The 17,204-nt window shown below is 34.9% G+C and overlaps 1 protein-coding gene across 8 annotated transcripts in view; it reads left to right on the forward strand.

The window, feature by feature from the left end:
* SLC16A7 (solute carrier family 16 member 7) overlaps positions 1-17,204 on the forward strand; it is a 157,290-nt gene that overhangs the window by 84,974 nt on the left and 55,112 nt on the right. For all 8 annotated transcript variants that reach the window (XM_081059716.1, XM_081059719.1, XM_081059718.1 and 5 more), the window contains one exon: positions 637-880. In XM_081059716.1, the coding sequence (XP_080915842.1) occupies positions 667-880 (214 nt within the window). In that variant the 5' untranslated portion in view covers positions 637-666. The remainder of the gene's footprint in view (positions 1-636; positions 881-17,204) is intronic.

Raw genomic sequence — 17,204 nt, forward strand, 5'->3', positions numbered from 1 at the left:
TTTGATTGAGAGAATTTCACTGCTACAAAAAATACGTAAACGGTATTTATGAAATGGGTGGAGGTGGCACCAGTTTTGGCTGCGCATTAAAATTAACTTAATTCTTTAGAACCATACAATTTCTAATCATACAAGTTTAGAAAATAAATCTGTGCTGAAGTATTTTTACATATTCTCAATTATTAAAAGTGAAATTCTAAATTATATATAATTTAATTCTTTAAAATTCATTGGATTTAGTAAATGGTTATTTTTAACATTTGTATTAAAAAAAAAACATTTTGGATTAAAAAGTATCCTATTCTAAGTGATGACAGCTCCGTTTTCCTTATACTTAGAAATCAGATTGCAATAGCTTTTATTTTTTGGATGGTACTTCAGTACGGAGCTGAACACTTAACTTCTTGAGTAATTTTGTTTCCAACGCTTTCAAGTTTTAGCCCACAGCAGTCAAAGTTACATACCTGACTCCATTTTTTTTTTTTTTGTAAATTTTCTGAGTGTAAGAGTATTAAAAAATATTCATGAAAAATTCTATAGTTGTAGTTATAACTGGAAAATACAATTTTGGTGACTATTAAGAGTGATGAAAATGAAAATATGGTTTAAACCATTATTTTATTATTTTAATCGTAGGTTACTTGAATTTCAAATAGAAGAGCAGAAATGCCACCACCAGCAGGTGCCCCACTATATCCACCTCCTGATGGAGGATGGGGCTGGGTAGTGGTTGGAGCATCTTTTATCTCAATTGGATTTTCATATGCATTCCCCAAAGCCGTCACAGTATTCTTCAAAGAAATTCAGCAAATATTCAATGCTACCTACAGTGAAATAGCATGGATATCATCCATTATGCTGGCTGTGATGTACGCAGGAGGTAAGATTCTTTGGAATAAATAAAATTCTGGATTAAGAAGAAAATTTCTCCATGCCATAGTTTTACATATACTCTCTTGGTATAGTAAAGCCCCGTTTTCATATTATTTTCAGTTATAATCAACTAAAAGTGTAGTTTGAACCGAATTTATAATAATTTTAGTGATTCAGCATCTTGAACTACTCACATCATTCTGAGACTTACAGGAGTATCTGTTTAGATGAGGATTTCTTTGCACAAACTAAGATTTACTAAATTATGGAACTTCTAAGAGAGGCACCTTTCCACTTTATTTGGAATGCATTATGTTCTGTGGTAGAGCATAATTTGTTACTGTTGCTACAGTTGGTAGAAATGCTTTTCTCTGAATGAGAAAGAAACTCAAGTAGTTGACAATCTATAAGCCTAAGAAGTATATGAAGTACTTCACTTTAAGTTATATAAAGGGAGTGTTGTCATGTACATTCTGGATCCATTCAGGTTTGTGTGATAGAAATAATTCCTTATATCTGTAGTACTTATTAAATATGACATTTAAAAATTTAAATGGTTGCCTGACACTTAGTCTTGTTACATTCCATGTTCAAATGAAGGTATAATTCATGAGGGATAATGAATGAATCAAAGTACCATATCACTTCTGAAGGTTAAATAAATAAATAAATTAGTGCATTATTAGTGCATTATTATGTCACCTATCTTTTCTAAATCGATCTCACCAACAGACCAGACTGTCTTATAGATTTTTAAAAAATCATTACTTAAAATATTTAGATTTTTTTTTTCATTTTTCAACTATATATTTGACTTTAAGAGACAGGTATAGACTCAGCATATAAACACTTAAGGAAATCATACAAATCATGTACAGTGTACACTGTAGTGCAATTTCTTACTTTACAGGGGAAGATAATATAGCTCTCATAGTGATGGAGCTATGCCATTAGAAAAGATATCCAATGTTTATTAGTATTTACTTTCAGCTAAGACCACTCTAAATTCTTGTTATGTGTCATATGACCTAATCCTTTAACAGTCTATAAAATAATTACTATCTTCTCTCCATTCTATAGCTGAGGAAATAGATAAAATAGTTTTCTTAAGTCAAATAGCTCATTACTGACAGGTGGAAATTTATACCCCAAACATTTCATCACTATGCTCTTCTGCATTTCTCATATCTTCTTCTTCTGCATTTCTCATACCTCCAGGAAGTGACAGAGCCAGATCTAGGCCAGGCTTTCTGCAGCCCTGATTTAGTTGCTTTAGCCACCAAGGTCATTTGTTTAGTGACCTTGTTTAGTTATTCTTTAGGATATTGTCTCTTCGTTGTACTACCAACGTAAAAATTTGATCCTCTAATAATTCCGTGTGTGTGTGTGTGTGTGTGTGTGTGTGTGTGTGTGTGTGTGTTTTCCACTTTCTGTATGTCAGTGATTTTACATTAATTCAGTATATGTCTCCCTTACCCTTTGGTTAGGTTGAATTGATGCATTTTTGTTTCCAGTACCAACAGGTATCTTTAAAATGCTATTTTAGTATGTCAATGAAAAATTCTGCTTCTCAAATACTTTCTCCTGTTCTGCTTTGGACAATTGCTTTAAGGATTATGACTGTTATTTGTGATGACAAATATCTACTATAGAAATAGCAGATATTGTGCACAGGGTTTTGTTCCTCTATCCCATGGGTCAGGTGTTCTTTAATAATGCTCTGCTAGAGCAACACTCAAAGATATTGTGCCCATGAGCTGTAAAATGTGTTAATGTTAAGATATGTAGTTTTCCCCTTTTTAAATACAACTGAAACAGATTCCTACGGTGAATTAATTTGTCTGTTAAATTTGGACCTCAGGTCCTATATATTCATAATTTTCTGTTGCGTAGTTGACTAACTTATAAGCAGGACAAAAAATTTATATACCTTTTTAGTTAAGTCAAGCCTTAATTGACTTTACTAGTTTTAAGCCAACAATCTCAAATTTCCAGGGCCTGAAGGCTATACAAGTTTATTTCTTGCTCAAGCAATGTTTCATCCAGTGGCTATGCCATCACCTAAGGCTTTGTTCCCTAAATCTGATCCACCCAGCTGGACAGAGAATGAATGTAGATGTCATGGAAGATCACATGAGATATTTTAGGGGCCAGGCCTACAAAGGATAGACATCATTTCTGTACACATTCGACTGGTCAGAACTCTTATACTGCCCTACCTAGAGGCTGGGGCTGCAGTTGGGGTTGCTGGAAAATACAGGAAGAAATCCTAGAGGAAGAAATGGAATAGGACAGCATCCAGTGAAGTCTCTGACAGTGCTTGATATCCCAATAATCATTCTCCATCAAATGAAAGCCAGATGTGTTTATAGACTTGTCATGGTCATTTGACAACCTGCTATGCACTGGCTGGATTTAAAAAGAGGCGCAGAATGAAGAATGATATAAATTTCTCAAACCATTAAATCTCGGTATCAAATTATAGTAAGTAAATACCTGTAATATAGTTATCATTAAATAAATGTTTTCATTTTATTCATGTTCTTATTTTTCTATTTTTAACACAGTATAAATGTTCAAAAACACAAAAGAGAACTCTTTTGAAGTTCATTAAGCAAGTGGTAGTTTGGTTAAATAGTTATCAATGTAGAAGCAAGAAAAACTACCTTAAAATGTTTAGGGTGATAGAGGAAGGAAACATATCCAGATAAAAGATCGAGGGATTTCGTATCTGATTGTTTCAAGAAAGCAGTACCACACGCATGAAAATACTTCATATGTGGTAATTGATAATAATATTGATAGTAATATTTCAAATAATTAGTTGGCATATTACTTAGCAACCTTATTCATCAAGGCTGAGATATTTTGTATGTCATCTTTTGCCATAGAGAAAAGTCAGGAATTGCAGAAATTCTACTACTCTCTGGTCGTTCTCTTAAAAGTGGAAAAGCAATTCCAGGCCTACTGCATACTGGATAGAAATGTCACTACCCACTATGACCCTATTGAATGGAGACCTCATACAATTACATGGTTTGTTGGAAATAACATCCATGTCTTCTCTGGATAATTAGTTTTTAATCTTTTATCAAAAACTATTTGGTACATTTAAAATTATAATCTTAATATGAAAATAATTCTTATATAGATGCAGATAATTTTTTCAGGAACACACTAACTATTTTGAACAAAGGTCTGATAGATTCGGTTAATCTAAGACACCAATATCGCTCCTGCTACTCAGGTGGAAGTGTTTTTTCAAATGTCCACAGATTTTTCTGCTTCTGAATCATGGGTTGCTTGTTAAAAATGCATAGTCCTGGGTCTTATCCCAAACCCCCTTTTATCGGAATTTCTGTTGGTAGAGTTCAGAAACTTGCATTTCAACAAGCATCTCCAAAAACCACTTCCCTTTATATACAGCATAGGGAATCACTTTTGTAAAAGAAAATCAATATTTTATGTAAAAACATTTAAATTTTCTTTCAATATTTGAAAGATCTCTATTCACAGAGGCCTTTTAGATTGATGATTATAAAATAAATTCAAAGACCATAGGGTGACAAGGCAGATAATGTACTATAAAGTATGAATGAATCTCTCTACGAAGTGACTGAAATACTCTGTTCAATGTAATGCTAATTACATTAGCTTAGAGAACATCTAAGATCTGGCACGTTCATTAGGGCTTAGCATTCAACCTGTTAATCAGCATGGTGGGGTCACCGGGTATGATGGAGGGTGTGCAGAAGCCTGGCCTGTGATGTCAGGGCTGGAGTCTCTTGTAGTAATTAGTTGGCATCTGGGCCTTGGTAGCAAGGTATTATCTTCCGTTCTGATGTCTGAATTAAAAATGAAACTAATAAAAGGTATGTGGGAAGGATGGAAAAGAATGCAAATTATGTTTATCCCTTACTTCATCCGTAGAATAATGGCATTAAATTACACAACCCATCTGGCCATCCATATGGTCTGCTAGAGCTCTAACGAATTTCAGCAAATAGGTCAAGAAGAGTGGTCATCCCATTAATAAAGCACTAAGTAGAGGTAGAAAACATATTACAATTTAAACTTTCCACATTGTTTAGATGGATATAGGGATTTATTTTGTAAACAGTAATTACATAGGATTATCTTTTACTGCAATGTTTATCTTTGTTACTCTATCAAAAGGTAATGTGAACATGCTTTAGCTATATAATTACTGAATACAGATTTGGGACTGCCAGCCTCTGTGAGTACCTCATATTATTTTTCTGGTAATATCTTTTATGACTTGGAAGAATAAGCCATTTTGGAGAGAAGAGTTGGCTTTGTCTCCATGGGAACTTACTCTTCTGTTTTATGTAAGCAATGACTGCCAATTGTGTTAAAGTCATGGTAATGGTTTTATGACGGACTGCTTTACACAGAGGACCAAGCATTAGCCCACCTTTTTTGAGGCCAAGAAGCAAAAGGTTTTAGGCATAGGAAGTTGGTGGCCATAATATACCATAATATCATGGTAATGGTTTTATGACGGACTGCTTTACACAGAGGACCAAGCATTAGCCCACCTTTTTTGAGGCCAAGAAGCAAAAGGTTTTAGGCATAGGAAGTTGGTGGCCATAATATACAATGTGTATTTTTCTATTCCTTCTTAAGTCTAAGTAGGCACATTGTATTATTTTGCTTTGTGCTGAAAATATTTTGCAGAATAAAAGAGACCAATTAAAGTAAGTCATAGATCTTAGCAGCAATGTATCTTAGCAGCAATGATAAGTTCCATTTCTGTGTTTGAGGTAACTAGGGCTGTCATCTTAGCTTTACATAAACAAGAAAGTACTAGGTACACTTGGACAGTCCTGTGCGAGCAGGGTGGGTAGTCCTTATACCTATGCCTTTGTTGATTTATTTTTTTTTTTAATCCATGAGCGTGAATATTGCTCAAGTTTTCCTAGGAAATACAGTACAGGGTGGCAGAAGCCATTATGCTCATCATCGATTCATGAGCTTCTGTGCATTTTCCAGCTTCTTTACGCTTAGGTTGAGGCCAAGTGACTAGTTCTAATCAATAAAATGTAAGCGTGTGTCCACCTAGACACCCTGACAAGGCAGTTCCAGCTGGTGCGCATCTTACGTTTCCCTCTTCCAGACTGCGTCAACTTTACTTCACATGACATGGCTACTGGGGAAGATACTTGGCCCACCTTGCACTTTGAATGAGTAGGAAAGACAATTTTATTAAGTTTCTGTGGTGTGTTAATGCAGAAAAACCTAGACCGTACTGAGTAATACAAACATGAAAGCTTCAACTGTTGTATAACTATATTAACAATTATGTAAATTATACGTGGGCCCTAGAACAGACTATGAGATGCCATTTAGCATACACTATGCCATAAGACGGTTGGTAGATGTGTTACTTCTTCAGATCTCTGTTAGGGAAGAGGAAGCCTTCAGAATCTCAAATGAAAAAGGAGGTGTAAGTGGAAATCATCATTGCCAGTTTTCACGGGAATAAAAGTGAGAGGTAGGTAGTTCAAGGCACAGACTTAAGGGTCAACCAAGTCCATGCAGCTTCTTGTGATTAAAGGTTCATTTTCCATCTCATGACAGGGATGGAAGGAGGCAGAGATCAAGGGCAGATCGCAAGTACATATGCTTAGGTTTGTGAAACTTTGCCAGGAGATATTTTCCCTCCAAAGGGCTGGTAATCAGGTCCAAATAACATTGGATGATTATTGCATGTTATTTTCAGTAGCAAATAATTTAAGAAAATGTATTGAAATCTTTGTTTTATATATGTGTGCTTTAGATAGTGAACATGCCACTTACTGACTTATAAAAAGAACCTCCTTAGTAATAAACGTGGCCTGGCAAGAATGCCTTTTCTGGGTTTTGGCTTGAAATTCCTCTAAAATATTATTATATCATTACCTATTTTATGCAGATGTGTTTTGGTGGCAAATGACAGAAACCTGATGCAAAGCCCTTAAGGTCTAAGAGAAGTGTTTCTGTATACAAATCAGAGGAGCAGCGCAGGTACTAGTGCCTTCCAGGTCAACTAACACCAGTGACTTCTGTTTGTCTATCACGTCGCTCTCCCTCCTGTCTCCTCTGCTCCTTCCAGGGAGGGTAACTTTGCTTATTTATTTTGATATCCTCCCCCTGACACAGGAAACGTGATTACCAGGATCTCAGTTTTATGTTTCAGTCTCAAATTTGACACAGAGAGACTGGGCCTCTTTCCTAATTTATAATTTGACAAATTCTGGGGAAGATTGCTAGGACCTGGCCTACTTTACATCTGCTGCCCCTGTAGGCAGTGGATGAATGGGGGGCAGCCTGATCGTTGGCAGCCTGAGTGGAACTATGTGCCAGAAAAGGTTAGAAAAGGAGCAGTCCCTTCAAAGAAGGATGAACGGCTCCCAGAGAGGAAGGAAGGTTTTTGAAGAGACTAAACAGGTGATCGCTACTGGACTTTTTAAAAAAAAACAGACTAATGCATGATTTCCCAAGATTAAAACTATGTGTTACTTTTTATACTAATCACTCATGGGTAATTTTGCATTTAGATTATTTCTCTATAGCCAAGTAGTTAGCTAGATATATGTCAAAATGCATATACTGTATTTAGAAACTCAATCGCTTAATGAAATATAATACTTAGAAGCCATCCAGAGGACTCAGTTGCACCTTACAAGCATTGGTCCCTTGAGTGGAACTTAGATATGGCAATTCCTGGGATCTCAGGAGGGTTTATTAATAGTTTAATAGTCCAGTGAGAGGCACATGAGCATTGCCATTAAAATAATGAGCTCCAAAATAACATATGAAATGTGGGCTTTGTTGTTTGGGCCACCCGTTTGACCTTTGGACCTTCAGTTTCCCCATCTGTGAAATCATAAAAGAAAAAAATACATTATGTATTTGTACATGTGGTATCTATTGCTCGGGGTCGTTGTCAGGAATTATAATATCAGGATTATGGTGTATATAAAGTACTGAGTTTCATGCATAGGAATTTTTAGTGTTTGATTCATGGTAGTTGTTTCTTTTGCTGCCTCCAGAACTCTGAGAAATAAATTTCTATTGTTTAAGACATTCAGTCTATTATTATACTATTTTGTTATGGGAGCACAAGCTGACAAGTGCAGACAGCCTTCAGCTTGATTTTTTTGATCTTCCTTAATACTCTGTGAGTTATTGTTAGTTCTCATTGAATGCTTTCTTCTTTAAGTAGAATCCATATATGATAGATATGTGTGGGGTTAAGTTCCAGAAAGGTCCTATTGAGTCCTAGTGAGGTTTAGCATGAAATAGTTTCCCGAACTGTATAGGTTAATTTGAAAACTATTTCTATGGATATTTCTTTCAAAAGCAGGAGCCATTGTACAGTCCCTCAAACAGCATTGATATTAGAATTGAGAATATGCAACAGGTTTTTAAATTAATTATTTTAAAAGGACCTTATCAAAATAGAAATTTTATTATATTTTCATATGCTGTGAGTGATTTAAGTTTGATAGATTATATCAGGGAATTGGAATACCCTTTGAATACTTTCTTCTTTTATTATGACAGTAGTGACTTTGGCAGAGTAATTGCACTATTCCAGAGAGGTTTTTAAATGATTAATCTAGATGGCTGCCCTTGAGCAAGAGATTTGCTCATCTGGTTAGAATTACGTATGTACATATGGGTAGATAGATGTAACTCTAAAAGAGGCCTCTGGCTATGGCAAACTCTGATCTACCCAGTTATTGCACAAATATTTATTTGTCATCACCAGAGGTGGGAATGCATAGGTAATTGATTGTTATAACTGGGGGGAAAACCTTACATAATTCCATTCATTCATTTATTTACCCTACAGATATGCATTGAGCATCTGTTGTTGCAAGGTACTGGCTTGGCACTTGGAAAACCACACCAAACTATCAGGCTCAGGCTATGCTTTCAGGATATGAAATAGCTATTTTCACCTTTCTTTATTTAACTGTAGTTATGATACATATGAGTAAAGGAACACAGTAGTGCTATGAAACTATAAAAACAACACAGATCTTAAATCTGAGCAATCATGTTTCTTTGAGCTGAACTTGAAGGATGAGGATGCTGCATTAATCAAATGAAGGGAAGGATTGGAAGCAGAAGATATAGTATATGTGAAAGCCTTAAAGGGGAAGAGTTATAGAGAATTCTAGTAGCCCAAAGGAGGTGAACTGAGTATATGACAGCAACATGAGGAGAGGAGTAGTTGATGACCTAAAATATACCAAAATTATCCTGGGCAACATATTTTGTGTCCATGCAGATACAAGAGAAGAGAATCAGAAGATGGGAGTCTAGAGTACCAAGAGCACAACTCTGTGTACTTTCCCCCATTTTGTTTTATTTTAGGAGCATATTCATAATTCCAAATGTGTGCAAGTACAGTCAGTTCTCACTATTTTCCTTAGTTATGTTCTGTGGAATTTCCACGGACACTGAGTTAATGAACACTGAACTAACTCTTACTCCTAGGGGCAATGCAGGGTTAGGTTCCTATGAGCCTCTGGTCACATTTTCATCAACCGATCAACACCTAATCTTGTTTTATGTGTTTCTGTTTAAAGATATTGTATTTAATATATATATTTTGATTCACTTACATTGAACTCATAGCAAACAGCACTGTAACTCATGCCTGAACAGAACATAACATATATTTTCTCCACAAGACACATCACAGCCCGCTAGTGCTTAGGAACACCAGCCAGCATTTAAGTGCTGTACTTGAAGGCCATTTTAAACAGAAAAATCACCAACAAAAAGTACAAAAGTGTGGGAAACATGGCACTAGGTAGAGAAAAGGACACTTGTCTGCAGTATGAGAACTGAAACAAGTAGGTGGAGTGTCACCTCATTAGATCTCAGCTAGGAACATGCATGTCAGGTGGTTCCAATTTTTCCCCATTCTGCACATCTCCACGAGTGACTGAAAAAGCACCACAAGTATTGATTTGGGAGTTATGAATAAATTTTAGTGCATAAGCGAGTTCAAAAACATGGAATTGGAAGACAATGAGGATGAGCCACACCTGTAGACATTTTCTCTGATACAACTAGCTTCCGGTGCTATGTAAAAAGATTTGGAGTTACCCAATTTTGGGGTAACTCCAAAAATTGGAGTTATGGTTTTATTATGGTTTTATTTGTTGTTTCTAAGAGCAGGATAAGTGTGCACAACCTCAAAGATTATTTACATTAGGATTTATGTAGATAGACGTTGATTACCTCCCTGGATTTTACTGGTTCTTAATAAAGGAATACAACTTTCTCATGCTTTTAAAGCAACGATAGTGACACTTAGAATCTTTTTAGTCACTAGGAGGGTATTAAGTGTAAAGCTTTGGAAAGCTTCTTTGGAAGCTTTGATGGATTTTTGAAGACAGATGCTAAAGTGATGCCCCATAGCCTTGCACTGTTCTGATTAAAATGTGCTCTGCATACTATGGAAATGTCTGATGACTATAGTATTCTGTTGGTCAGCGTTGTTCTTTGGCTTCCCCTCTCATGGAGTCAATGATTAATTTAGAAATTCATGTGAGAGACCAAATGGAAGCAAGCTTTATGTTTTCTCAGCACCCCAGGAATGAATGTGCATTTCTAGAAGGCTGAAAAAGAATAAATCCAGTAAATAGAACTCTGAAATGCTTCAGACTCATCTGTTCTCTTCAGCTGATGAGTAAAATGAGTCTGTAAATAAGACTCTGGGTGAAATCTAAATAATGAACAAAGGGGAACAAAAAGGAAAACATTATTTATGTTTAAGTTTCTTTTGGAGTTTCTTTTAATTTTTTCAAGCTTCTACCAGATAACCCAGTGTTCATGTCCTTGACTTACATTCATATAGAAGCATAAGAATCATCCATAGGCCAAAATCATGAAAGCATCCTTTTAGTCCTTTTAATTAAGAGAAAAAAATATCACACAGTAAGTTAAAAATATTTGAGATTTTTTTCTCATCTGATGTAGGCTGTTGTAATACTAATGGGAAGATGAAATGGTGTGTGCTGTGCAAATGAGAGTTGTGAAATCTCTGTGGCTCAAATAATAGATGGTTGCTTATTTGACTTTTTGGCAAGAACTGGGCTGCGGAAACTATTTTTGAAACAGAAGTCTTTCTCAATACTTCAGATTTCTGTCTTCTTCCAAAGCATGGACATGGATGTAAAGATTGAGAAACTTTTTAAAGCCTCTGTACATTCCCTGTCCCTTGTTGTCTGGGACAAACTTTGTTTTTTTCCTTCTCAGAAATATGCAAAGGGTTGAATTTTAATAACCTCAGTTAGAGTGTCCTTGAGCATTTAGAGGTTGTCATTAACCTTCCAGATACTTCTTGCGTACAAAAAGTATTTCATGATTAGCTTAAAATACATGTAAAATATCTATGTAGAGTTAATTTTACCTTTTCAGACAAAGAAAAACAAGTTTAGCGAGATGACTCAGATAAAATGAACTAAAGCCTTTCTCATGAACACTGCTCCTATCAAGAAATGATATTAAGTAACTTTATGCTTTAATATTACTTAGAAGTGTTCCTTCAATCAAACATGATATGGTTTAGAAGCTGGGTAAAACTTTACAAGGGCAGCATAACCTCTGCTCCTTAAACTTGGTTCCCATATTATTTCAAACACAACTGAATAGAAGCTTGAGGTAATTCATGAGTGCTTGTGAAACTGCTTTCCCTGACAAAATAGCTTGGTCCATGCATACTATTAACATTCCAAACTATGCTTGTGGCACAAAAAAGAAAAACGTTTTTATTCATTTTGTGTTTTAATTTATTTTTGTGACCTCTTATTGTATCTCTTTGACTAAATTTATTCTTTTACAAAAAAAAATGAACGAACTAGCTGTTAATGTTGGATAATTATTGTATATAGCTTTTTAAAAATCTATCTACTTGTGAAGAAACACTGAAAAATGGAAATGTTTTTTTGTCTTCTATATTTTCAGCATTAATTCTCCCTTGGGGAGTCAGTAGTAGGGGCAAAAACATATCTCACAAGGAATTTGAATTCCTGTTTGGTTTCAGACAATACTTTTTTGTTGCTTTAGCTAAATCATATTTATTTACCATAGAGTGAATTTAATAAAGTTCAAATTAAATTAACTAACCATTTCAATATTATTGTTACCTTCAGTGATACTTATATAACATTCATGATTTTCCTACTGTAACTATTTTATAAGAGGTGTTTTTTTTTTTCTACCAGCAGTCCATTTCACTTATTCGTTTGTAGTGCATAATCATTTTTTTCTACTCGTTTTTTTTTAAATTAGTTTCAAGTGCACAAAACAATGTAATAGCTAGACATTTATCACTTATATCCGTCACAGTGTCAACCCCCTCCCCCCATCCACCATCCCTCTGACATCACACACAGTCATTACATTTCCACTGTCTCCAATCCCAACGCTGTACTCCGCTTCCTGTAACTATGTATATATACATATAAAATCGTAGTTGACATTCATTATTGTTCAGTTTCAGCCTCAGGTACACAGTGCAGTGATCACATCATCCCTGAGGTGGTCTCCCCAATGAGACAAGTGTCCACCGGATACCTCACAAAATCTCTACAACGTTATTGACTACACTCCCCAAACTGACCCTCGCAACCCCGTGGCAATCTTGTGGTTACTGACTGTGCTTTCTAATCACCTCACCTTCCCCATTATCCCCACACCCCCTCCCATCCAGCAACCCTCAGTTCCTCCTCCATGTCTATGAGACTGCCTCTGATTAGTTCATTCATTTACTCTTTTCTTTAGATTCCACATATAAGTGAGATCATATGGTGTCTGTTTTTCTCTGCCTGACTTATTTCACAAAATCATTGGTTTTTAAGTAAACCTGATTTTTTTTACTAAATTTCTAAACAAAGGCATCTTTTTTTTTATTTTTCTTTTTTCTTTTCAGAGGTAGTGGAATAGTGGCTTAGCATAGGGCCTTGGATTGGCTGAGTTGAGATTCCAGTGCTGCCACTTACTAGCTGAGTAGTTCTGGCAAGTTACTTAATGTGTCCCTCCTTCAATTCCTTATAAATAAAATGTCCAAGCTTCTTTTCATGAATATGTATTTCTGGACTCTCTGTTGATTCTTTTCATTTCCCCTAATTAAACACAACAAGAAAGTACAGTGTGATTATCCGGGCAAGCATAGTTATCACTTAAACCTGTGTATATTGAGGTAATGTTCCAGCATTGAGCTTACTTAAGGTGTTTGGAAAATTCAAAATTATCCAAAGACCTGGACAGCATCTCCAGTGTGAAAACTAAAAAATGGAATTAAGAAGAAATGAATCATATGATATTGCCAATGTTGTCTTAGATTTCAACCTAAAAGAATTAGACAAATAATAACATCCATCTTTCTATTACTTAGATGACATTTTGCCAATCTTTCTGCTTGTCATTGTCTAAATCTGATGTTTCAACTTTTTAGTCCTTGCTTTATTCTTTATCTTCTAGGTTTCTTTCCCCAAATTTCTTATTTTTTTAGTGAAGTGGACTAAAAAAATCTACCTGATGTCGGAATAAATAGGTTGCAAAATCCATTGAAATTGTAGAGAAACCATTATTTTATCTCCTTTTGCTGTGAATGGCTGTGTATTTTTCGAAGAGACTTGAACACAGTATGTGCACAAAATTAGCACCATACTCAGTAACATAATACAGCCAGAAAAAATTCAAAATAGAGAAGCTAAAATGATTAGAAACACATATTTGTGAGTTTGTGTTTGTTTTTGAAATACTGAATACCTCTTCTATCAAGACAGACAAATCAGATTTTGTCTTTACAGGGTAGAAACACCAAGTCTAAGAAGAGATATAATAAAACAATATGAAGTCCTGAAGGGTATGGATTATGTGAATAGATGTGTTAACTAAATTTCATGATATTGGAATTGCAGTGAGAGATGAGAAGGAAAAACAGGGCCCAAGATAAGCCTGAAAAATATAAATTTTACAATATAAGAGAATGATAATCCAATAAAATTTATGATCCCAATAAAAAAATGAATTAGACCAAAATTTCAACAGAATCAAATAAAGTTTTGATAAATTTATGAATGATAGATCTAGATATAAATAGAAACAAAGGTACATAATATATATACCTTATCAACCCAGCCTTATTGGAAATTGTTGAATCATGAATTTATTAAGAATAAGATAGCATGCTAATTTTTCAAGGAAATACTGTAAATAGGATTCAGACCTCTGTCTGACTTTAAAGTTCATATTTCTGTTCACTTTCATGTTTAGTAATAAAATAATTTCTTACCACTATACCTCACTCTTTGCTTTCCTAATTTTCTGGTTTGGGTAATGTGCAACAGCCATATATTCCATCAAATCCGTTATGGCATTCCTGTCGAAAGAACACGGAATTGGAAGGACAATAGATTTGTCCTAGTTTGGAATTTTCTTACATTATTGTTACTTATGTATTTGTAGTTGACTTAAATTTCTTGTTAGGTCACCTTTTTTTTTTTCCTTCCTTGTAGCATACATTCATGAATTTGGTCTATGTTTAATTATGCTTTAAACTTATGAAGGCAAAATTAGTTCTCATGTTAATAGAAATATATCTTTCTATTATTTAAAAAGGACCAGTCATGGTAATGTGAACTTCTTATGTTACTAAAATAAAATAGAAAAAAAAAGGTATATTTTTTAAGTCAAGTGGACTGAGGAATGTCCTATTTCTAATATCTCCTTAAGCATGTTATCTATCCCCTCTAAGCTTTAGTGCTTTCTCTACAAAATGGGAGGAAATTATGAATTCCAACCCAGATATTTTGTAATAACAAAGGTAATACATGAAGTTGTCATCATCACCATCACCATCCAATCCCTCTTCAGTGAGAGCCTAACTCCCGTGCTTACATCCTTAAACTTGTCATTAACAATAACTTTTAAACCCTTTATTATCTCAGTTTTTTAATATCCTACTATTCACCACCATGTCCTATTTTCCAGCCCATTTCCTCCAGGTATCCCAACTCTACTAATCCTTCAACAACCCTGGTACTATCATCTATTGATACTGCCACATTTATCACTGCTCCCCTCATGCCATCTTTACCCTCCTTACCTAACGAGATGTCAGATTCAATGAGTATCACTTGCATACATTCTCAACTTTCATACCCACCAATCATGTTCCTGTATCCCTCTCTGAAACCAGAGCTGGTTAAAGCTTGTTTGTCACCTGATCGGTGCCTACATCTGCACAGCTGAATGTAACTGAGGGAAAATGTACTGCAAGATTGACTGGTTTTTGTTTTTTGTTTTTTGTTTTTGTTTTTTTTAATTCATGATCAGTAATCTCAAGTAGTCCCTTAAGCTGCCTGGTAACCATACTCTATATTTTGTTGCTCCAACCCATTTTCTCTCCCATTCTATGAGATGATTATTTGTTTATTGAATCCTCATGCATAAAATCCACTATTATCTCTTTCTTCATTCTTCACCCCAGGTGATAAATTTAATTCCTATTTCATTAAGAAAATCAAAGTAATCAGAACCATCACATGTTTCTTATCTGTTTATGTTTGGGCCTATATACTTTACCTTCTCTCCTGTACTGTCTGCTTCCTAGCTAGGGCCAACTCCTTTGCTCATGCATTTTATCTTACTGCTCACCTGTTGAAGGTCATTACTACAGATGAAATTCTTTTCCCCTCCCCAATAGCAGTAGCTCCCCTTACAACAGGATAATTCCCATAGCACATAAACATGATGTTATATCTTCCAACTTAGGGAAAAAAAACAAACAAGACAAATAAAAAAACATTCTCTAGACCCATATTTCCTGTCAGCCACAACCCTATTTATTTCCTTCCTTTTAAGCAAAACTACTTGAAAGTGTTGCTATATTTATTATCTCTGATTTCTTTCTTCCCAATTTCTTTACCCCACATTCCAATCAGATTTTTACTCTCACCACTCATCGGAAATTGCTCTTTTTTAAGATCCCTCATGACTTCCATTATCAGTTTAGTGGTCATTTCTCAGTCCTCATCATACTGGACCTTTCAGCAGTATTTGATGTACTGTGTTTCTCCGAAAATAAGACCCAGCTGGACCATCAGTTCTAATGCACCTTTTGGAGCAAAAATTAATATAAGACCCGGTCTTGTATTATTTTAAGTAAGACCCAGTATTATATTATATTATATTATATTATATTATATTATATTATATTATACGCGGTGTTATATCATATATTATCTTATATTATCTTATATTATATTATATCATATCATACCATATCATATCATATTATATCTGGTCTTATATTAAAATAAGACCGGGTCTTATATTAATTTTTGCTCCAAAAGACACATTAGAGCTGATGGTTCGGCTAGGTCTTATTTTCAGGGAAACACAGTAATAGTAGATCATTCTGTCTTTTATTAAATACTTTCTTAATTTTACTTGTAAAAGACCACACTTGTGTTTTTTTCTTTTGATGCAATTAAACATGTCATTGTCATATTTTTTCCTAGTGTTTCTTTATTTTCTTAAATTATCAACATTGAAAGGCCAGCTCTTGGATATTCTCTTTTCCATATGCACTTGCTCCATAGGTGACTCATACTTTCTCATGACTCTAGTTATTATTTACAGGTGAATGACTCCCAAATTTATCTCTCTACTCCCAGTAGTTCCTGAACTCTAGTCCTGCATATAAATCTCCTTTCAACATATCCACTCAAATGCCTAATAAGCATCTTTAACTTAGCCTATCTAAAATTGATCTGATGATATTCTCCCCCAAACCTGTTGATAAGACCAAAAAGGTTGGAGCGATTCTTGATTTCTCTCTCTCTTTTTTTCTTAACCCCAATTAGCACATATTTTGGTTCTATCTTCTAAATAAATCCAACATCTGATCATTTCTCATATCTCTACTGCCATTACCTGGTTCAAGGCACTATTATTTATATATTATTTGTAGCCTATGATTTGGTTTCCCTGTTCCTGAATATAGCTGCCAGTAAGATCCTTTTGTAACCTAAGTCTAGTCTTGTCCCTTGTGCAAACTTACCCAAGGATTCCCATCTCACTCTGATTATTTAATCTCCCCTATTACTTCCCTGACCCTATTATTCTCTGTCCTGTTCATTCTGCTGTAGCTATACTGTTCACCTAGTGTTCCGAGAAGATGCTTTCCATCTTTCCTCTCAGAGATTTGTCCCTATTCTTCCCTTTACATGGAATGATATTCCCTTAAATTTATATGATATTCCCTTAAATTTATAAATGGCTACACTTGTGCC

Source organism: Rhinolophus hipposideros (assembly GCF_964194185.1).
Source record: "Rhinolophus hipposideros genome assembly, chromosome: 9".
Classification (NCBI taxonomy): domain Eukaryota; kingdom Metazoa; phylum Chordata; class Mammalia; order Chiroptera; family Rhinolophidae; genus Rhinolophus; species Rhinolophus hipposideros.